Genomic DNA, 24,426 nt, shown 5'->3' with positions numbered 1-24,426 from the left:
TCAGCTGGTTTGAGCAATCTCAAAGTGGGACACCTGATCCAATTTAGTCATCTAGGACTATTTGCAATCTGTAAAGAGAGATGGACATCCTCACAGGGTAAGTCATACCAGTCTAAGCAGTTTACAGAGACATATGGAGGCGGCCTGCCAGAAGTTGGAGAATTAACTAAATCCATTCTCAAGAGCTCCTTCCAAGTTCAAGCCTGCAAGCCCTAAATATGCATTAGTCCAGAGTCCAAATCATTATGCCCAGTCATGCAGTTAAACCAATGTGAACTCAATACAACAAATAGACCTTTTGTCCCCTGTACCCTGAATTTAACACAAATTAAGGACACCTGTGCTTCTATCTGACCTTTCATAAGAGCCCTTCACACAAAAACACCTAACTCAAATATTGAATACAAATAATATTCTGGAAATACTGAACTGTAATTGGTACATTTAATGGCTACACTTAACCATTGAAAGCCAAACTCTGACCTCCTTTCCTACACTGAATTATACTGAAGTTCATTGTGTACGTCCCATTGATTTTCCATGGACTACTTCAGCAATAAAATTTACTTGGTAGATTTAAAAGCATCTACATCTGTTTACAGGTGACCAGTCTGAACTCTCTTCCACAAAAGATGAGCAATCACTTATAAATCAGGGACATTTCATGGGTCAATAATTACTCAATGTATTGAAAATGTTCATGATATAAAAGCAATCCTAAGTATTTCTATTTCTACTTGATGAAATAGCTTAATTTACCCTTACCAATTATATAATGCAATTAATATAATTATTAAAATATATAGGTTTTTTTCTTGTGGTGGTGGTAACTAAGATCAAAATAAGTTGAAATCTATTTTAATATCAAAAAATTAATCAGTATACAGATCACAATAGAAAGATAAATAATTTCTTTAAGTTTACCATTTGCTTTTCCCTTTTTCTCATATTTTTAAAATTGCTTATATCCTGTAAATCAAGTGCTAACTAATAGAGAAAATACTATTCTGTGGGAATTTTTGCATCAACAATTTATTTGCAAGTCAATCCATATCCCCTCAAAGTCTTTTGTGTCCAATGGATGTGATTGGCAGCAAAGATTCTACAGTCAGCTTGGCTCCTGCTAATGCTACAAATGCAACTATCATGATTTTTATGTCAGATTACTGTACTCACACAGAACAGCAATAGACATTTCAGAAATATAACTAACATGTCAAAACTTATTTTGGGTTTGTGCAGAAGTTGCATTTCAAATGGGAATCAAGAAAATGGCAAGCAACAACAAAAGAATGGAAATAATAAGAACTGCCCTTTCTAACTCTTATGCCTAAACATCCCATTTACAACTCACAAATCACAAAGAGGGAGTGCAACAGCTATTTCTGTGTACTCTATAAGAGTCCCTCCTAAGCCTTACTGCCTCATGAGAATTGTGCTAAATTCATGTATCTCAACTCCATCTGTGCTGGTTTTCTAAATTTTCTGTAGGTCTCATCAAGAAAAGAAACTACTTTAGGAGTGATTTGATGGTAATGGAACCATTACTCAAACAAAATAGCAAGTCATTGAGACACTGAAAGATTCACATTCTGGTTTTCAATTTGTCCTAAAAACTTTTCAGGATGTGACTGCATACACACATGAGTAAATTTACTTCTTCCTATTAATATTTTTAGGGGCAGATGTAATTTCAGAGAGGTTAGTTAAGAAAAGAAATATTATCTCTGAAAAGTTCCTAGGTACGCATGGTTTTTATCATACTGCACCATGACTTTTTTCAGTGAAACAAACAGCTCATTTTGATGGAGCAAATTGAAATTAGGCTAATTGACACAGGTCTCTATACTTTTGGAAACTCTTCCATCTTTATTTTTAGCAGCACAGTCAGACATTATAGGCAGTTAAAGGCTGATTAGGTTTGCAGAGTAGTTAGAATTCTAACCATACAAAACAGAGGGAAGACTTCTGTGGGGATGCACATGAAGAAAATTTATAATTAACATTTTTGTTGAGGTTTTATGAAAGTGCCACATTACATTGATGTTTTATTAAAGGACCCCATTTTGCTGTTCAAAGACCATAATGGATGCCTTCAAGGGACTCAGTGGGCAAAATCCAGAACAAATCTCAATGGAATTGTGACTTCTTTTGTCAGATTTGAAGCTGAAGATATGTTTTTTCCCATTAAAACGTGACATAGTAAGCAACTTTCATGTTACATTTCTATCTGCTAAGCATACAAACAGAAACACATACCTGCTTGTATGAGTGCACACAAACACAAACAAATACAAAAAGAGGACTTCCAAAATTTTTGTTATCTTGAAATCAAATATTAGTAGTCTGTGAGGTTAATGAAAGCAAATCTCTAACTAGATTTCATTTAATTCTTACTCTTCTCTCTTTACATTTCATCATTAATGCTGCTTTCTTTTACTATTACTGTTCTGCTTTTCAGAAAAAGTGATGTTGTATATTGCCTCTAATCAATGCAATTATTAAAAGAGTATCTGCAATATCTTTGTTTGATTTTCAAATAATAGTATTCATCCTTTTGTAGCCTTCTTAAGGAAGACAAGACCGAGAAATCTACATTAAGGTGGGACTGACAAGTAATAGCTCAACAACCAAGAGTCGGAGCTACGAGCAAGTCTGGTCAGCCCACATTATTTCTAAGTTATGCTAAATCTTCTACTACCAAAACTGGTCCCCTGGTAAAGTCAACTGGGAAGCTGAGGGTGTGGAAAAATTACATATGAGGACGTTACATTTAAAGTAGAGCAAGAGGCATAGAGTGTCTGCCATCTCTTGAAACCACCAGGCAAGCCCTTCCTCTCAAAGAGTCAACAGGAATCAAAGGATGAAATATTGTCTCTGCCTTTACATTTTTCTGCTGGGGCACAGGGATGAGTGAAAACCTTTCCATCTCCTCACTTCTCCTCCCCACCAAGAACCCAGTGCTAGAAAAAGATTACTGAAGACCCCTGAAAGGATCAGGTCTCACTAAAGAAGTTTTCATTGAATACAGAAAACCTACACCTTGAATAAATATTTAAAGTAAGGCTTCCTGTAACCTCTGCATATGGTTTAATCTTGGTAGTGTTCCTTTCTTTTCCATTTTGTTGTGGTAAGATGAATGAGTTTTCTCTGCAAAGACCTTTCTTCTTCCACAAGTAAAATAGTTTAAGGGTAGCCATTGAATTATTGTTTCATGCTTACTAAGTTAATGCCCAATTTTATTTTTTTTTAATTCCAGAAAAGTCAGAACAAGAAATCTCTAATATTTTTCAATGAACTATTCTAATATTGAGGATTTGATCAATGTACACTCACATTCAGAAACACACAGAGCTAGCTACAAATCAATAGTAGCAAAAAAAAATACTTTTCAAAGTTTAGGTGAATCATTGATTTCTGTAAAATGGCAAAAATCAGAAAAGAAACAAATGGGAAAATTCAAAAGAAACTTATTGCTTTATGTATCTCCAGAGCACAAATTCTTATAGGAATAAGAAGCAAGAGCAACCACAAATAAACAGGATTTCAAAATTCAAATAAACTGTTCAAGTTATTACAATGCTAGACTGCAATAGTCAGTAATGTATAAGAAAAGAAAAGGTAAGAAGGCTTATGCCCTTCTGCAATTCTTAACCTTAAAGGAAGATAAATTCCTTTCATACTTCCAGTGCTTAAAAGACTGTTGATTTTACAAGAAAAATAAAAGAGAGGGAGGTTTTTCTCTATTAAGCATTTTCTGGTATCTTCATAGAGGAAAAAAAAAAATGCTTGAAATTGGATTAGAACAGTAGCATACTCACTGCAGGCAGCAAAAATTTATAGCAATGGATAACCTGACTAAATAGAGACCAGGGATATCAGTTTTATTGCTGGGAATTACAAATGTTGTATGAGAAAAATATTCAAGTACCTCCTAAGATAAACAGGAAGGTATAATAAAATACATCTCAAGCCTGAGAAAACTTTATACCTATCAGTTTGCCTTTTAATATCATTGGAGAGAGAGATTTTCAGAATGTGCCTGTATCTTGAGCCTTTTGGATTTCTTTCAGTGTACTACTGCCTACTGACATCACAACATCACAGAATCACAGAATCATCAAGGTTGGAAGAGACCTTCAGGATCATCTAGACCAGCTGTCAACCCGGCACCACCATAATCACCTCTAAACTATATCCCAAAGTGCCACATCCAGGCACATCTTCAACACTTATACAGACAGTGACATGATTTACAAATTGGACTTGTGGGCAAAACACAAAGATAATCTTATTTTCTGCAGTGCCCAGATAAAAATACAGGAAAATTAGAATAAATGGTGTTTTTACATTCAGTCTAAAAGTTCTGAATTAGAGATAAGAATACAGAAGCACAGAATCACAGAATGGGTCAGGTTGGAAGGGACCACAGTGATCCATCTGGTCCAACCTCCCTGCTCAAGCAGGGTCATCCCAGAGCACGTGACACAGGACTGCATCCAGACAGTTCTTGAATATCTCCAGTGAGAGAGACTCCACAGCCTCTGTGGTCAGCCTGTTCCCATGCTTGGCCACCTGCACATGCCTTTTAAGAATTGAGCTGAAAATCAGGACCAAGACACTACACTCAAAGTATCAGAGAAAGCCCCTGCAAGGAAAAATGGCAGTGGGGATAGGCCTTAGGAATTTCAAGATTTTCAATATTAGGTTATAAATGACTAAATGTAACAGCTCTTATATTCTTATTAATATTTGGGGATTCATTTTTTTACTTACCACCATTGATTCACAGCAGACTTGGCCATGAGGTAATGCCTTTGGGCTCTCAAGGAAAAGATAGATTCATGGGTAGGAGACTCTAATTTTTAGCAGACAGGAGATCATGGTACACACTCAACTGTTTTGAGGGCTGTGGTGTGAAGAACCAGCCAGGATGTCATTATACCTCTCTTTTGTGCATGAGAGGCCCCTGACAAATGAACTGGGGTGTGTCAAGATATCACTTGCAATTCTCTGAGTCTAAATTGGGCTGGGGGTCATTCCCCCATTCTCTACCTATCATTTTCTTTAAATCACAGGAGGTTTATTTTGAACTTACTACCACCACCACCTCTTGATTCAGTTTATTTAAAATTGTCATATTTGGAGTAGCTTTGTTACCTAACCTTTTAAAACTGAGGTAGATAAGCATAGGGATCATGATGAATTGCCAGTTTGTGTCAGATCTGATTCTGTTCGAGTGGGGACTTCTATTGTGGCAAGACACTTTTAAGTGGTTTTAGTCAGGAGTCTTATCACTCATAGGTACTTTGCAGAACAATTCATTGGTTTTTTCCCTTCTGCTTAAAATGCATGTAAAACTGCTATATGAGACCTCCCATGTCTTTGTCCCATCACTTAGCACCATGTTCACTTTCTACGCACAAGAAATATGTTTTCTTTCTATTTTCAAGTTCAGAGAACATACCAGTTTGTTTTTTGGTTTTGTTTTTTTTTTCATAAAACATGCAGATATCTGTTTCAAATTAGAAATTATTTTGGATCAAGATACGTCCTGTGCATGTCATACACTACTTTTGGTAATTCAATTTGACAAATGAGATGAAGCTAAGATAAGTCATACAACCATCTGCGGTACCATTTAGAGCTTTCTAAACTACAACACATATACCAGTCATTCCATCTGAAGAACTTAAAAAACTCACCTATTATCCACTTAAAATAGCAATGGCAAAATAATCCCTTTCCAGATGCGGGTAACTATCCAGCCGTGATTTACTGCTATATGCATCAAGGTCAAGGAGTAAAGGATTAAAGTAATGAGCAATCATTTAGCTCAGAGAGGAACTGAATATTACCCTTCTTTTGCGAAATATGTGGTAAAAGGCAGAAGACAAGGCATTGCTGAAATGACAGAGTGAATGCATGGCTCTGATATTTCTGTGTGAGTTGTATCTGTGACTTGTGAAGCCCAGTGCCATAGGTGTTTGAATTGATGGCACAATACACATACAATAAATCTGATGGTCCAGAAAGTGCAGGAATCCATGTTCTTGGAGACTTCACAGTGCTTCTGTCTGACAAGCCCAGAAGAAGTGGGGTGCTGGCATGAAGAAAGTTTGGAAGGGCACCCCTATAACAAAGGCTACATGAAAGTGTCAGCAAGCAGCCAGAAATCTTGGGACAGCAAGTGAAAACAAAAAAGTTAATGTGCCATGGGGAATACATTATTTGGTGAAAGAAAAGACTGCCAGGAAAACCAAGGCACATCACAGACAACTTATGGATGTAGTGCAGCAAAATTGTGTAGTGCTGCTGGCACTACTCACAGAGATGATGGTCACAGCCAGCAATGCTGGGAGTGGTGGCAGTAATTAAGGAAATGACACAAGGAGCCCTGGCATTAGGTAAAAGTGTCTACACAAAAAATAACATAAGCAATCTGCTGTAGCCACAGAAAGTAACACTCTTGTAATAAACTTTTCAAGTAACAGCAAGAGAACAGCATCTCATAGAGAAGATCAAAGTCAGCTGCTGATGTGTCTGCTATATTAGGTGTCATGACAATTGCATCTGGGTATGATGCCGGAGAAAACATGTTTGCAAAAACTAGTGACAATTACTTCAAGGTTTTGCTCAAACTTTTTAGAGGCATTCAGTTTTATAATATGATACAGGTTCCTGCTTTTACACATGGGGACAAGTAATAAGAACATATTGATTTGCTTTTTTCTTCATCCTCAAACACAGTTTGTAAACTAAATAAGGAGTTCAAGATGTGACCCATCATCAAGACCTCAATAGTTTAAACATAAATTTAATTTTCACTGTATATACTTCAGGGTTAACAATATGAAAATTACCATGATGCACACACTTGCTGAAAAAAATCGTATTGACAACTACAGATAGGGTGAGAGAGGAGGTCATTGAAAACATAAATGGAATTGATCCACTTCCACTGGTTTTTAATAAAATCTGTACCATCATTGTATTTGTGCAAATTAACTATTAAATTTCTCATACATTGTCCACGATTTTTTTCTTCAGGTTAAAAAAAAAGTCACACTTTTGTTACAACTCAGCAATATGCACTGGAGAACTGAAGGGAGACAGAAGAGTGATGAAAAGAAAGCAGCTCCTTTCCGTCACTCCTATAAACAATTTACAGATAATGTTTTACTTTCACAGTTACCTGTGCATTTCTTGATATTGCTATTTCTTTTTCCATGTGATCCTAACTTGCATCCAAAATTCTCCTCCCAAAATTCGGCAAACCAGACATTTCTTCGATTGTTAGCAAGTGTTCTGCTCCGAAAATATCTATCAAATCCTACATTGAAGAGAAGTGAAAGAAGCATTAAAATATTATATGTATAAAAATAGTATAAAAATATAAATTTAAAGAAAATGTCTGATTTTTTATAAATACAAGAACAAGAAAAAGCTTTAGACACAAACTATTTTATGAGCATAATAGCATCTAAGGATTAGATTTCATTTCAAGGCCACGTAAAATCATGGGGTAATTCTTTGCTGAATAAGAGGACATTCAGGACACCCATAATTCTGCTTCTATTCATATAGGTAATGACTCTAGTTGAGAAACCAAAGATTCCTACTTAAACCTGATGATCACCAGCCTTACCCCTGCAATCCAGCTGTCATAATGAAATCATGATTAACGCATCCCATTCGGATTAGCTCCTTACAAATATTTCCCTGTGGCTAAATTCTCTATGTAACATCAATAGTATTCATTTTTCTGAATCAATTACCAGTTCAGCATACTTACCCAGACATAAGAGATGTTACTATATCCAGTACCCTCACAGGAATAAGGTACTGCAAATCAACTTCCACTTCATCCACCAAGTAAGAATCTTTCTTAATACAGTAGCTTCTTAAAGTAAGTTTAGGAGTGGAAAGCAGGGCACAGATCAATCTCCTCCCCACAGAATAATCTGATTCATTATCATTCATCCAATACTCTCCTTATTTGTCCCAAAGAATGACCAGGCTATGGTTAAGAAGCTCTCAACTCCAAGTGTCATTATTAGACAATTACGAGATTGCCTGATTGCAGATTCAGCATCTTCTCATCTCAACAGATGTATTGAATTATTTTTTGATCAGACCAACTCAGGTAACTCAGTTGGAAATCTTTTCCTGAAGTCCTTGTAATCAAGGACTACATGTTTTTTAAATTTTTAAAGAGACCTAGAGTACTTGAACTTTGACAGAAAATGAAAGGTTTGTGCCACATCCTTACCATCTATGGATGTTCTTTTGGGTAGAATGGTTACTGCTCCTTCTGCAATCTCCTCCTGCTGCTGGACTGGTGAAATTTTTGACCCCCAGCTGTCTGAGCCAATCCAGAGAAAATGTCCAGACTGATTAGCTTTTTTGGCTGCTTCCAGTACTCTCCTACAAACAAACAACAAATAACCAATTAAACAAATTCCAATTACTAAGAACTTGAGAAACCCAGCATTTATTTTGGCTATGCATAAGCTTAAAATAATTAATTAATCTAAGTTTTCACAGTCTAAGGCATATTCAACAACAGCTGTAATAAACTCAAGATACAGTAATATATAAGTTAATTTGTGTCATCTTTAGACATATTTTTCTAGCATTCTTATTGTTTTCTTCCTTTTCAGTAGCCAAATAACTGTCTATTGGCACTTCACTCCTGGGAGGTAGGAGAAGTCTGGAACTACACAGAATAAAGGACCAGCCCACTCTATAAGTACAACTCCATTTCTTCTCATCAGATTTCCAAGAATTTTTACATAGGATTGAATCTGAAACTTCTTTGTTAGTCTACTTTTCACCAGCCAACCAAGCATCTTTGGGAAGGGGAACATCGTCAGAACATAAAATTAGGAAACAGGCACCTAATATCATCTTCGTTCGCAAACATGATCACTGCTCGAGCATTTGGAGTTTCCAACAAGCGCTTAATGATCTTTTCAAACTCTCCCGGTCTTGGTTCCCGAGGGATTTTGAGTGACTGAGCAATGCAAACACCTCCTAGGAAAAATTAAAAGGATAAAAAAAGAATTTTAACACAGTAAATATCCACACTTCAAAAAATTCTTAGCTAACCAGACAAGCAGACAAAGCAAAGTGATAATCTGAGATACAACAGCCAAAAGCAGCATTTCCTATGTGTTTCGAAACATGCTTTGTACAGGCTTACACACTTAACACTGCATTAAAGAGTGTAACACAATTACTTTATACTTTAAGTACCTTTTTAAACAACATTCTGAGACCTGTTGTCAAGCACCACACTCTGGCTCAGCTGGACCGAGCTCCCCAGACCTACCTAATCTATGGCAACTGAGAACCCAGCCTTGCCAGAGCACAGCATTGGGTCATGGATCCACAGTTTTACAGTAATCTCATGTTCATGATGTGGCTCTTAGGATCAGGTACTGTCACACACCTCTGCTTTGTCAGCAGAGAATATGTAGCAGAGAACATATACAGATCAATTTAAATTGTTATTATGACATTCTTAAATTAGTTGTCATAATTATTTAAGAAGCTGCCATTGAATATTCTGCATTACTAATCAGCAAATGAACACAAACTCAGAGATTATATTTATATTTCTTCCTGACAGAGGGTGCTGATTGAAATCTTTGCATTTTACCTGTCAAGTAAAAAGGGTTGATTTCTACAGAAATTTAGTGATTTCTTAGAGTTTTCATAGACCAGTTATGGGGAATCTCTACTTTCCAATTACAACACTGTTATCTGTGTTTCAGCATGCAAGAGAAAAATTTCTTGAGCCTGTTTCATGAATCACTGGGTCCATATTGCTACCAGCTTCCAATACCATATGTGATCTTTCTGATTGTTTGCCGATTTGCTTATTTTAATTATTTTTTCTCTAAGAACTATTGCCTGATTCTCACTACTACATCTAACACCCACCAACGATTGTTCTTGAATTTTGTTATTCCAACCATAAGAGCCTATTGGGAGGGGAGGGATCCAATCGCTAATAAACCCAGAAAATTAAGAAAATGAGAAAATACTTACCTCTGACCAAATGTGACAAGTTACTAGACAAATGCAAGCAAATTGTACATTTTGTACCCCTCCATCTAAATACTTCTACACTGAAGATTGTTTTCAGTGTGAATAAGAATGTGTTTAAAAGAGACGCTCTATTTTTAATGAGTATTAAAAGAGAATGAATACTGGTATTTATCTTCTGATGTTTAAGATAATTTGAAACACATACATTTCTTTGCATTAAATGCAGTTAGTCAACTAAAATCACACTCAGATGGCTGTGTTGTGTTTGGGGAGGCTTTCCAACTTTCTCATCCATCTTGTTCCTCCTATCAAAATGCTAGAATTCTGTTTTTCCAAAGTACTTCACAAATGAGGTTGATTAACACCTTCAGCGGTAGGATTTGAACAAAAACAAGGGTCCAGCCAGGCAAAGCACGGCATGTAGATTAACGTGAAGGTGTTACCAAGGTCCCTTGTGTAAGGTTTCTTAAGCTTAAGGTATTTAATCTTTAAGCAAAATAAACTAAATAAAGGTATGTCTGAAGGTATTTTTCTTATTTTATTCAAAAAATTAGTAGGAGCAGTTCAAAACTGTCCCAAATCTGTCAGTGATTAAGAGGCACTAAGACAATGCACTTTATGAGCTGCTTTAACTTTTTGGTCAGCCTTGATTTGGTCAGGCAGTTGGACTACATGAACATCATAGGTCCCTTCAAACTGAAATATTCTATTCTATTCTATTCTATTCTATTCTATGTAATATTTTAAAAATGCTGGGAATTCACTATCAGATTTTGTGCTGCCTTTGCAGAATCTCATTGACTTCAACAGCTCTCTGAACAGGCAAATCCTGAGTTTGAATCAAGTTTAGACATGGAATTAGCATGGAATAAAGCATGGAATTAGCAACTGCCAGTGTAAAAACAAGAACTTTCCAATCACATCACCCAGTTTTAGTCACAGGCAGGCATATCACCTTTTTCAGTTATGCATCAATTACTTGGGTGGTTCATTATTGTTTTATTCAATTGAGAAATTCATTCTATACTGCAGGCTTGTCCTGAATTCTTCTCATCTTTACAATAAAGAAATAATATTTGCAAGTCAGAATACCTGCCATTTCTAACAAAAGTTGTTTGTATATAGGTCCTTACCATCCATAAATAGCATAACAATATATAACATAAATAATTTACTCTTATATGCTATAAAATGGAATACAGAACCTTTATATGGCAACAAATTTCTTCACATTTTTACAAATAACCTGCCTCCCCATGATGGAAAACTAATTTGCCAATAACAAATAAGCCTTTAGAGCAGATGATCCTTATATTTACCAGGTATTTTTGAAAATCCAGGAATGAAAAATGGACACTTCACTGTGAGAAGTTTTAACCAATTATCTAAGCTGATATTAAGCTATAGACACTTCATAGTCCTTTACTTTCTTTCTTAAGTACCAGGGTTGAAATGTAAGATAAATATTTAGCAGATATCCTGTAAATTTAACAATCAGCAATTCACTGTTAAAAAAAGAAATGCTCAAAAAAAATGCCAAGCTCTCAGCTGTCCCCAAAGTCACTCAGAACAAAAAGTAAAACAGATCCCAAAAATGATATAAAGGAATATTTTTTTTACCTCATACATTTTGCAAGCGCATTTTTCAACTACTTCTACTCATACAATAGCCCTTAAGGAAAAAAATAATTCTACCCACATAAAAATCAAATGTAAATATTACAAAATACATATATATAATAAACTATGTACATCCATCTACAATTTTTGTGAAATGGATATCAAGCAATGAAGAACTGCAGTATCTAAAAAGGCTATTTTTAGTGAAAATGGTGTGGAAGAAACATCATTCCATCATTGCAGCAGCAAGTTCAGTCATGACTGTACTGTGTATCTTGGCATCTCTGCATTGAAGAATGTGTTAAGTACTACCAGGAACAAAATAAAATGCACTTCAGCCTCGTTGCTACACTTATAGTTAATTGTGCAGGCTATCTCCAACTCACAAAACACTTTGTATACACCCTTACCTATATATGGCATATAAAAGTGTTGCTCAAAAAAATAACAGGATATCAATTTTCAGCTAATGATGAATTGCTGGATCCACGAAGGTATTCACAACATTACAGTGTCTAACCTCCTGGCACCCTGCTGCCTTTGAAATCTACAGCCTGGGCTAAGTGCCCAGACACAGAGAGAGATAAGCCTACGAAAAGGATTCCTATGAGCCGGCAAACTAAATAAGGAATAATTATTCCTCCAAAATCGGTTTCAGAGGTACTAAAAGGACAAGTTTAAGGCCAGCAGTTAGGATTAATCTCATTAAGTGTGAACAAAAGAGAGATTTCCCAAAATCAAGAACGAATAGGACTTGAGAACGGAAGTCTCATACGTGATACCAATGGATTTACCACTTGCTGCAGAGGTGCCAAAGGGCAGATGGTTCAGACATCTAAGGTCTCAAGACACTTCATGGCTCTGAATCATAAGAACAAATTGTGTGTCACTCCATCAGCATTTCTGACTGACTTGGCATGATGACTGGTTGTCTCTGTTGCTAGCTTCTAGAATCCTTCATTGTCTGGGTATGTACTTAAAAAAAAAAAAAGTGCATTGGTCTAAATTTCCCTTGGCTAAAATGATGGTAAGTATAGCATTTGTATAAGGAAAAGAGAGCTAACTTTCCTCTTACTGAAAAGAAAATTCTGTGTTTAAGCCCCATCAATTAAAAGGACCTATGATGAAGCTTCAGAGAGTGCTGCACTAAAGTTACTGAGGTAAAGAAGGGAGAGAGCCAGACAGACTAATTTCTGGTAACTACTACAAACAGTAGCAGTACCCACTGCTATGGTATCCATTCCCTAATTCATATATGACACAGGAGATGAAATTAACACTTTGCATCTATCACACATTTCAAAGACATTAAGAAGGCACTGAAGGAAAGTAGCTCTTTAGCTACTGTGGAGGAAAATAAAGTCTTACCACCAAATTCTGCTAACTGTCTTTCACCTGTTTTCAGAATTGTAAAGCCAAGGTTGTCCTCAGTCAGCCCAGAGCTTGATTGGAGGAATAAAACAGTCAATATGAACTACCTTGTGTCAGTGCTGACAAATATCCATTTGTCTTCTGTCCAGCAGCTATGAAGTGCCATACCCAACACCTGGGGCAAGGGGATGATAAATAGAAGGAGAGCAGAGGTGGGAGCTGGAAATCAGGCTCAAGGCAGGAGCTGCCTTATTCCTGATAAGAGACTCAGTCCAGACACTCTACACCATGATTACAGCTGGAAATTTGCATGCTTTTAAAAACAGACCTGGTAACCAGATCTGGTATACACAACACATTTTTATCTATGTTGAGATAAAATCACATCTTAAAAAAATTGTTCCAGCTACTCTGTATAACACAGCTTGTGGGAACACAGGTTATCACTCAACAAACAAACATAGCCAAACCAAACCAAAGAAGATATTGTCAGTACAGCGGATTAATAACCCTTTTTTGGTGGTCTCACGACAATGAAACAAATGGAAAAAAAATGGATGGGTGGTACCCACATAATTTTAGTAGGTAAACACAATAATATTTATAATAATAAATACTGATTTTTGTCTGTGTGGGTTTTGAAGTCACAAGATGCCATGCTGATTGTAAACCATTAAATACTCAACTATATGAACTTGTGTGTCAGAAGATGTTGAAAAAGTGCATTTGGAAAACAGCAAACAGACTTGGTAGAAAACTTGTACAAACAATTTCCTGAAAAAAAGACTGAATGATGAAGCTGAATGCAAATAACAGGGCTGAATTGTCTCCAGCCTCAGCTAGGCTTCAGCATTACCTTATGGATCAGCTAATAGGATATACAAGAATGGTCCCTGGTTTTGTATCGAGAAAGTTGAAAACAGTTTTCAGTTCAAGTGATCACTGCTGACCAGTGATCAAGAGATCACAACCTCAATCATACTACTCAGAACCATTTTACCCTCTAAACTATTTCCCCACATAAATATAAATAGCCTTACCATCGTAACAGGGAAGGCATGAAGCTGTGCACTTTGACAATCTATTTGTTAGTGTAAGGTGGTGCACCTCACCTGACTCAGTACACAGCATTGCAAGTCAATTATTTCATGAGAGCTTCATCACAAATCACATTGTTGCTCAAAAAACTGAAGACAATAGCCAGGCCACATCTGGGATCCAGTCCTACCTGGCAGGAATTTCCCAGCTGCCTTCAAGTACATATGTCCTTTTTTTACTATGAGTTATAGGTCACTGGTCATTAGGCCAACAAAATTTTAATGCAGGTCTGTGGAAAGTTTCCAGAACACATTACAGAAATATATGAAGGCAGAAAAGTTCCTTTTCCAAGAAGGGGAACAGATGTCAGAGACTCAGAAGAAGTCCCAGCAAGAAACTCCTTTGAGACCCACAGGGTGCTGCTGCAGGCAGAGAGAGCCTCTGTCTGAAGGAATACTGCACACTTCTGACAATAGGACATGACACAGAAAAACGTAACACACAAGTGCATTTCTCCTCCTCTTCCAGTCCTTGCACTGGTTATATTGAAAGTCTAGAAAATCTTGACCCAATTATACGGAAAGACCATTCCAATTGCCAGGAACCTAGATCAATATGAAGATTATTGAAGATACTAAAAACTACAAGATGGTCCAAACTCTAGTTCTGTTGACAAAAATCAGAATATCTATGCCATTTATTGAATCTATTAAGACATTCTTTTTAAGCAAAGAGTTAATTATTTCTCAAACTTGGACAGTAAGAAATCAGAATGCTAAAGAAAAGGTAAGTGATTTTTCTGCATGGAACTTTTACTGGTGCTGATAATCAGTCACTTCTAGCAATTATTATTTAAACAAAAACCAACCTGCCATCCTCTTGTGTGTCCCTAGATTCCCTTAAGAACAATTTTCTAGAGTATGAGTCAACAGGGAGTGACACCTAGGAAGATATAATTACAAGTTGAAGATAAAATTTGTCAAGCAATAATTCAAAATTAAATGTTTCCTTAAGTGCTGCTGCTGGGAGGTCTAAATGCAGCCATGCATTTAATCCAGAGCTACCTTTACTTAACTACCCCAAGAAATGATACTCTCACTGATGCCACTGTGCAGACATCAGGGTAATTTAGCTTAGAGGGTAAGAACCTGAGCATTCAGCATGCTCTGTGCTTCCACCAAAGCCAATGCCATGGCTTCCTTCCTGCTATTCATGTCCAAATCTGGTTAAATAAAATCCCATTCCAGTGCACCTCTTTTGTTGCAGTCACAAACTACCTGTTCTGCAGAAATAAACCACATTCTTTTCATTTCCCCAGATGGTCACCAAATACCTCAGCAAAAAATTCACTGACTTACTTCTACAAAGGCAGTCAATTCTTCAGCCAACAGTGGCAATGATTTTTTTTAAAAAAAGGAACATAAACAGGAATTTACTCTGAATTGACAAAAGTGGCACTTAATATCCACTACACTTAAATGTAATGGAGGATGAAAGATTTTTTTATAACCTTTGAACAGACAAAAACATTCTGCATTTCAAACTCATATACTGGTATCTTATTTCCTTCATTTAAGTAAAACTGCATCTCCTCAAAGTCCCTTAATATTTATGACAAAGATTTTTTTTTTTATTGCACAAACAGGTTGGTGATGCTTTTTCACAAACATGTCAGGTACAATTATGAGCTTTTCTACTCAAAACTTACAGCTGTTAAGAAATCAAAGTCTCTCTTTTTTTATTAGAGTGTTTTAGAAAAGGATTTTTAGCAAAGGGTTTATTGTTGGGTCTTACATTTATTAATTTTTTTTGCAAAAAAAATAAATAAATAAAAAATAGAAAGTATTAAGCAAGACCATGAATGAACACACTACATTCTGATAAATACAACTCACCCATTCCTTTTGAACCTGTTTTTTCACATTCCTACATGTACTCACAGGCATACAGCCATGCATATTTCACAAGCACATGTGCTCACACAGATCCTTACACTGTGGTCAAAGCAGATGCTAATTCTGAAACAGAAAAGAAGAGAATAATCCAGCTCTCTTGCTATGTGAGACCACTGGCTACTGGCTCCAGTCACCAGAGTCAGTTTCTAAGGTGACATGAAAGAGGAGACATCTGCTATTTTGCACTTCCATTCTGAAAAATAAAACATCTCTTTCCATTCTTCTTTTTTTTTTTTCTCCCAGAAGAAACACTTCCAAATGTAGCACTACAGATTTTGTTAACACCAGCATCTGATGGAAAATAACTGCAAAGAATATTCCCACCATTTCCAGACCTACAGATTTTTTTTTCAGATTTGGAAAAAAAAACACCCAACCTACAAACAACACATTTTTTATCCTTTGATTTTTAGTGCTATTTGTGTAAATGAAAGCCAATTTTCACAGCCTTGAAAGTGAAAGGCTAAAAGAAAAATCTGTAGTGGAGATGTTTATGAATGGGTAAAACCACCTAGCCACTCAAAAAAAAAAATCTGAAAAGAATGAACTCTGGAAGGTTATGAGAGAGGATGTTTCCTCTCCACAGTGACTCCATAGATAATTACCTCATAAAGGATATGGGATGCCCAGTCAAACTCCAAAACAGTGTAATTGAAATAGGCCTCCACTTACATTTACTGGTCAGCTGTTGCCATGCTTTCAGAGCTATGTCTTTTTATCATCACAGTGGATATAGATATTTCCCTCTGGGGAAGCATTGTTCTTGCTACTTGCAGATTTAGAACTTGTAGAGGCATATTATGAAAAAATAAATACACTGTGATTTTCTGTTTTCTAGCTGCATGCCAGGTACAGCCTTAATGAGGAAAGGAGACCTTCTATATCTTGCTTTTGTTTTTTTTTTTCTAAAGATCTGGAGAACCTAAGTTACGAAAAGAAATTGCATAAATTCTAAAATATTTTCAAATACTGCTTTTAAAGTAACATCAGTTCTGATTTAAAGTAAATAGCACAAACTCAAAGCCTGGCATGTGTAAATTTGCTTAAATATGGTCCAAATTCATTCCTCCATTTCTCTACTATTCTCCATATTAATGGGCCTGACTAGTTGCAAAAATTTGGATTTGATATTCTGGGTAATTGAGATGCTAATAGCCAATTCAAAGGCATTCTAGAGAAGGTTCAGACATAAAAATCATCAGCTCACCTCCAAGTATAGGTCCCAAGTCACAATCCTCAATAGTTCATACAAGATTGTGAGGATGACACAGGAGCTTATGGCATTCTTTATAAATCTGTTTAGGCAGGAAAAGAAAGTCCACCACAAGAAGGACTGAATTTTGTTAAAACATTTATTTCTAAATAATCTTTCTTCTTTTTAGGATACTTTTCTCACTGCAGGCCTCTTTAGCTTATCAGTTTTTATTCCATTCTCCACCTTGTTTATTTTAAATACTTTACTGGTGTAATAAAAGACTGTTTTCAGTTAAGTTCTCTTGGGTTGCCTGATTTTAACAGTAGACTGCTATCCTATTTCTCCCTTGCATGCTTCTTAATGCTATAATGATGTTCAGGGATGGCATTCAGTCACCTCCTTTGAACTGAAATTCTGTACACAGGCAGGGCAACCCAACTTTTAATCATGCCTTCAAAGAAAAATATCAGCTGTAATTAATGTTCTCCCCCTGAAACTTCTTGATCTGCTTTGTGAAGACATTCCTCTTTGCGGTCATAAAATAATTCCAGTTTTCCTATATTCAAAAAAAATTTTTAAAAAGCCCTTCTGCTTTTTGCTATCTTCAAGATATGTAGCAAAATCAATTTTTATCTTTCTTCATGCATTTCTGTAGCTCTAAAGTTCAATATGATGAATTTATTCTTAAAATTAGGTATGTGTAATTTAGATTAGGTTATCTCTATTAATCCAATATTTATTTTCTTGTAATTTGAACTATCAAAACGGTTTGCATATAAAGAATTACTGAACTTTAATGAAGTCTGAGTTTGACTTGGGATGTTTGAGCTTGAATATGACATTCAAAAAAAGCCTCAACTTGGAAATTCAAAAAAAAAATAGCCTCAAAAAATAACTGTCATCTAATTCTTTTGCTAAAACTGCAAAAAGATAATTCTTTTCTCAACATGAAATTATACACACAAAATTGTGAGGAAAATCATTATTCAAGTGCCCATTTGCAACCTGGTGCTCAAGAGGCTTTGTCCACTTCCATGGAAATTTTCATCAGGAGCCATGACGACTTCAGCCATGCACGAACAAGCTGAAATTTCCTTCTAAGTCACAATTATCTTACAGAGATAACATTGTATATGAGGAGCTCTGTTCATTAATTAGACTCAAAGAGAAAAGATTTTTCAGGCCTAAGGGACAATTGTCACCACCTACTTTGGCCTCTTCCACTTAGAAGATGCCAATATTAGAATTAGGGTGATTAGAATATTATTCAAAGGCCTAGGTTAGCTTTTGGAAAGGCAGTTTCATTAAAAATTAAATATTTTGCACTTGTTTGAAAATATTTTAAAATATGAAATGACTTAGTGGTTGGATTTCTTATTTTAGCAATGTTAAAACATTAAGATTAAATGGGATGTTTTTATGGACAGTTTTGAGGGTTTGTTACTTGTTTAATTTTTTTAACTCAATACAAAATAATATGTCAGCACTACAGAGACAAAGCAATTAAATACTTGAGAAACAAATGTTTTATTTCTCTGTATATTTCTGAAATTTCACAAAACAAATTTCAATATTTAGTTTCTCTTTAGTACCAGAGTTTTCAATATAATGGAAATGCAATTTCTGAGTGGTTGCATATGTAGTGAGTCAAAGAATGCTACCCTATAATGTCTGGATAAAATGGTTTCCATTAAGTACACATAGTGAAAAATAAGCATTTTAAGGCATGAAGGGTGGCCCACACTGCTGTGGAAGTTTCTGAAATTATTTATAATCATCTTTACTGAAAAAAAAAGTCCCTCTTAATCCATTTAATTTTTAATGTTTCTAACTTCAGTTTGTAAACAACTCCACCTAGAACACCTTTTTCACCAAAACAGATGAACAGACACCCACCTCCCTCATTCTTCCAAACACACTAACTTGTATATTATTAAGTTTTGTTATCAAGTTGTATCAAAAATTAGGAAGGCTGGCTTTATTTCATTAAGTGTCTATGCTGCAAGTTACATTTTCAAAATTCTTATATCTATATATATCTATTTTGATGTTAGCACCTAACTATTTATCTGACTTCAAATTTCTTTGAGAGCTGCACACTTGGGTAAAAACACAATTAGGATCTAAAAATATTAAGGGAGTTTATCTGCTGACTTCTCACCGTTGTGGGTAATAAAACATTGAGAGAATAAAGCTAAATCTCTTCTATTGCTTCAGGTCTTTATGTTTCTTTACACCAGTTGAAAATATAGTGATATTAAGAATCAGTAATACTTATTCTGTAACACAGCAGTAAAATGAAGGAGTTAGTGACTCTGCAGCTGTCCACAGATATAAACACACAGAAGTCCACCTTAATTTTAAAAATGTAACTGAATTCAAGTTGGCCACACAGATCCTGTAGATTTAAGAAAGTTTTCTGCACTGTCTCTATGCATTTAATACCAAGGACCTTCTGTCTCTCTGCATTTAATAATAAGTGGTAAAATGTCTCTTGAGAAGTCCAGGAGTGAGCAGATCAGCTAACTGGCATTTCCTGAAGCATGTTGGGATAAAGGATTAACTGAATTCATAAAGGTCTAGGGAAAAAAAAAAAAAAAAAAAAAGCATTTGGACAAAAATGACTAACCAGGAGACATCCTCAGATGCCTCAGTCAGGCATAAGAATTTAAAGCTGAAGAAGGCCACTGGAAAGTGTTCAGAAGACCCATGCATCTAATCAAAGAGAGACTGCAAACTGAACAGAGGCATGTAGGGCAGGTAACAACAATGTAGAAACATTGGGACTAGAGTAAAAGCAACGAAACAGTTTTAATTCTGTAGTATAATAAATGCTGAAAAGGTACTTGCCTGTTCTTGGACAAAAGATTCTATGCATCAGTGCAGGTGGCTCAGTGAGCAGCTGCAGAGAGAGATTCAGGTTGAGCTCTGGGGCAGGAGCCTGAGGCAAGAGACAGTGAGGTGGTGCCAACCTTTTGCACAACAAAGGGCATGGGGACCTGTGTCACTGCCAGGTGACTGGGCACTCAAAATATAAAAGGTAAGGAATCCTTATCTGACTGTGGAGTGAGCACAGGGCATGAAGCAGGACATCCAGGTGGTCTGACAGTGACTACCAGAGAGGCTCTGGGATGGCCAGGCAGGAAAACTACCTTAATATATAAAATAAATTGCAGAAATACATCAGTGTTTACTTTTATAGAATATCTAGTTACATTTTGTTTGAGGACACAGATATCAAATTAATCTTCTGAATTAATCCTACCTTGTAAATAATACAGCAGACATATACTAAGGATTCTGGATAGGAGGTCTGATGAGTTATCTGATACAGATCATTATTTCTTTAACAGTTGGGATGCACTTGCCTTATTGGGAAAGGACCAGGAAACAGAATCAAATGTTATGTAGTATAATACTTGTACTGGGACAGGATTTAACCCTACCTATCCTTTCTTCAGATGCTAGAAACATGGCTTCATTTTCACTAACATCACGAAAGGAACAAAGGCTCCACATTATATCAAAGTCAGAAAAACATGGCAAGAAAGCCGCTATCCATGCAGGGAGATAAAGAAAAACCTGCTCTTTCCATGCACGTGCACAGCTAATGTAAAATCTCCTGGAAAGAATGGCAGCCAGTGGGAAGAAGAGGTTTTGCTCTCTTAGTCCAAACTTGGAAAGTGACAGCTAGAATATATGGATGTCTCTCAACCCCATCGAAGCTGCTCAGTGACATCAGATGAATGGTTGCAACTCTGTTCAGAATTAACACTACAGTAAAAGGGAACTCTAGATACCTCTACTAATGTAGCTATCAAATGGAAGAAAGGCTTAAGACATGGAAAACAGAACAAATCCTAGGAGGGTGGTTGGATGACAGTTTAATACTTGCCACGGAGCAGCGCTCTTCTTCGTTTTACCATAGATGAAAACTTGCAAGTGCTCTACAGGTTTATTTCCATCTGACTTAATATCAGAGTACTCCAGATCTAACTCTTTTCATGCAAATAATACCTGTACTAAAGTAAATCATCATTAGCTGTAAAAGAAGTGGAAGGAAGTGGTTGCTCTGTCACAGATTATGTATTCATGGAGTACAGAAACTGACAAAAGATGTCTGCATTTCACCCCCTTCTAGTACAAGGTTTGATAGATGCACCACATTTTTTAGAGAATGTGATGAAAAAACATGCCAACAATGACGCAAACAATATTGTCACCAAGTACAAAATTGCTTTTATGAGCATTGCACCATAGTGGACACTATTATGCTGTTAATACAAGATTAAATAAAAGCCTATTTCATTGAGCATCTGGTCTCCTCCACATACACCTCTGATCAACAAACTATCTCATCAAGCGCCTGAAGGATTTTTCTCTGTCCACAGTACTCATCTGATCACATGTTTTCAGTAATTTGAGACAATTCATCATATGTAACATTTTTAAGCATCCTCCATGAAGCATCCGTGTTTCTTTCTCCCAAAAGCTATCAAAAATTATACCAGACAAAAATCTATTGTTCATGGAGCACTTATATGTCACATATTATAAAAGAAAAATACAGAAATACATGTTTTGAAAACTAATTAATTCTGAAATGTAATACCCATCAAATCTGTCAAAAGATGCAATGGGGAAAATGAAGGTACTTAAATTTACTCTGTGTTATATCTTGAATAAAGATATATTATTAGCCCCATGGACTCATGAGAAAGAAACTCCACCTTGCAGTAACAAAAACTCCATTCTATTTTTTGACAAAAGTAGCGAGTGAGGATGAAAAAATGAAGATAACATAGAAGACAAAGAGAAGATAACAAAGCAGTAAGGACTGGAGAGATGTGCTACAATCACTCATTGTTCAGTGTAATGCAAAAATAATAGTGCTGATCCTAAAACAAAATCTTTGGCAAATGTCTACTGCTAAAATAATAATACACCTTTGTTTGCAATGCTTTATGATTAATCACTGTCAAGTTTTGAAGTGAAAAAAAATGGGAATGAATCCTTTATTCTCCAGACTTCTAAAGAGTTTTCTTGCTCTGCTTATTTAAAGAAGTTTCCCCAGTGAAATACATACTTCTGCTATAAGGAAAAGTAAAGTAACAAGGGTCTTCCAAACCCTTCATAATAAACCTACTATGAGAGTTTGCATTGAAATTTTCAAGTCAAATGTGTATTTTCAAATCCCAGAAGAATTCAATAAAAGTTACTAGAGATTTAAGTATTACATTTTTTACTTTTTCATATTCTGATTTCTGTTAGCAGCCAAAATAGTACAACTTTGAGAATATTTTTCTCTGTATTAGAAAGATCACAATCAACTAAAGATGTACGAAGTTCCACTGGATTCAGTGTTTAAAGAGACAGTATCCCTTTCCCACCATTTAGACTGTTTTCAGTGATGAAAGGATGAAAAAAAGAAAATAAATTTCAATTGTGTGCAGGTTTTGGCTGGAATAAAGTTAAATTTCTTTGTAGTAGACTGTGCAGTGCATGTTTTGGATTTAGGACAAGAATAATGTTGATAACACAGGGATGCTTTCATTATTGCTGAGCAGTGCTTACTCACAGCCAAGTACTTCTCTGACTCACACCCCAACCCCACCAGCAAAAAGGCTGGGGGTATACAAGGAGCTGGGAAGGGACACAGCAGGGACAGCTGACCCCAAGTGACCAAAGGGGTATTTTAGACCATATCAGGTTATGCTCAGCATATAGAGCTGGGGGCAGGGAGCAAAAAGGGCAGTGACATTTGGAGTGATGGTGTTTGTCTTACCCAGGCACTGTTACCCATGATGGGGCCCTGCCCTCCTGGGGATGCCTGAACACCTGCCTGCCCATGGGAAGTGGTGAATTAATTCCTTGCTTTGTTTTGCTTGTGTGCACAGCTTTTGCTTCACCTTTTAGACTATCTCAGCCCGTGAGTTTTCTCACTTTTACCCTTCTGATTCTCTCTCTCATCCTGCTGCGAGTCTGAATGAGCAAGGGGCTGTGCAGGGCTTAGCTGCCAGCTAAAGTTAAACCACAACAAATAAAAAGCAAAAGAAAGCTCTGAAGAGAAAAAATCTGCTCTCTTTTTTCTTGTGCTTGTTTCTTGCAGAGGGTCTAACTTATTTTATAACAGAGTAGCCACAAAAAAATGAAAATGAAAGGAATATGGGAGGAAAAAAAGAAGATATTTACTGCAGCATACCACTCCTGATAGCTTGTCTACCAAAAAAATTAATTCCAATGAAGTAAACAGCATCATATATATATACCACTATAAGACACCCAAGTCACCATGTAGAACATCTGTTTACTAGAAGACAAGTCACAGACAGTGACCTTGCTGTGCTCATGCATTCCCACACAGGGGCACGTGCACACAGGGTGTACTGGAACTTATTCCAGACATTTGTCTACAATCTGCAAGACATGCCCAACTTCAGGCTTCAGATTTGGGCTCCTTGGGTGAATGCATAAGGATCTCAGTGTCCAAATATACCTCATCTGAGTTTTTGTAAAACTGTAAAATGTTTAGCCTGAGCTAGGCCTTTTCACAATGACAATTTTACTTCTTGATACAGAAGCCAATCATTGGCAGGTTTTCCATATGAAGTCAACCATGTGAATAGCTCTCCTAGTAACCAAAGTCTAGCCATTTCCCACTCAGACTTCCACAATTTTTCCTCTCCTGTGAAACTTCTACTCAAGTTACAATTCATCTCTTGCATAGGGAAAAAACCAAGAAGCATGAGACTACAGTTGGTAGGGAGGAGAGGACCAGAAAAGGGACCCTGAGGACCTTCAGCCTCTCTTTTAATCTCCTGTTTCCAAAAAATACATTCACAATACAGTGTTATTCTCTGGAAACTCCCTCTGGATGAGAATACCTACAGAGTAGATATTCTCATTCAATACGTAGGCTTCACAGAGCCTATGTCTGTTTCATACCATACCTCCCCCCGTCCCATGAAAAAGGCACTGTCCTATGCTGTCACATGTGAAACAGAACAGGAATGTTTACTCTCCTCATGACTGTGGTCAAGACCAAAAGTACTAAAGGAAGGAAATGCATCTGTCATGAACCTCAAGAGATTCCAGCAGCAAGTGTTTGTTGTAAAATCCCATCTGGAAAAAGGACATTAAGAGCACAAAACTATGTGCAATAGAATTAGCTATTGATCAGCTCAGTTTGAT

General features: G+C 36.4%; 1 protein-coding gene across 2 annotated transcripts in view; it reads right to left on the bottom strand.

Moving 5' to 3' along the window:
- Window positions 1–24,426, bottom strand: part of GRM8 (glutamate metabotropic receptor 8) — a 306,092-nt gene that overhangs the window by 163,852 nt on the left and 117,814 nt on the right. For both annotated transcript variants that reach the window (XM_041405382.1, XM_041405383.1), the window contains exons 3-5: window positions 8,901–9,036; window positions 8,273–8,427; window positions 7,196–7,333 (exon numbers count right to left, since the gene is read on the bottom strand). In XM_041405382.1, coding sequence (XP_041261316.1) covers window positions 7,196–7,333; window positions 8,273–8,427; window positions 8,901–9,036 — 429 coding nt within the window. The remainder of the gene's footprint in view (window positions 1–7,195; window positions 7,334–8,272; window positions 8,428–8,900; window positions 9,037–24,426) is intronic.

Source organism: Onychostruthus taczanowskii, unplaced genomic scaffold, assembly GCF_017590055.1.
Source record: "Onychostruthus taczanowskii isolate IOZ18803 unplaced genomic scaffold, ASM1759005v1 scaffold23, whole genome shotgun sequence".
NCBI lineage: Eukaryota > Metazoa > Chordata > Aves > Passeriformes > Passeridae > Onychostruthus > Onychostruthus taczanowskii.
Note: the sequence above shows the minus strand (reverse complement) of the source record. Positions and strands in the feature narration are given on the sequence as shown.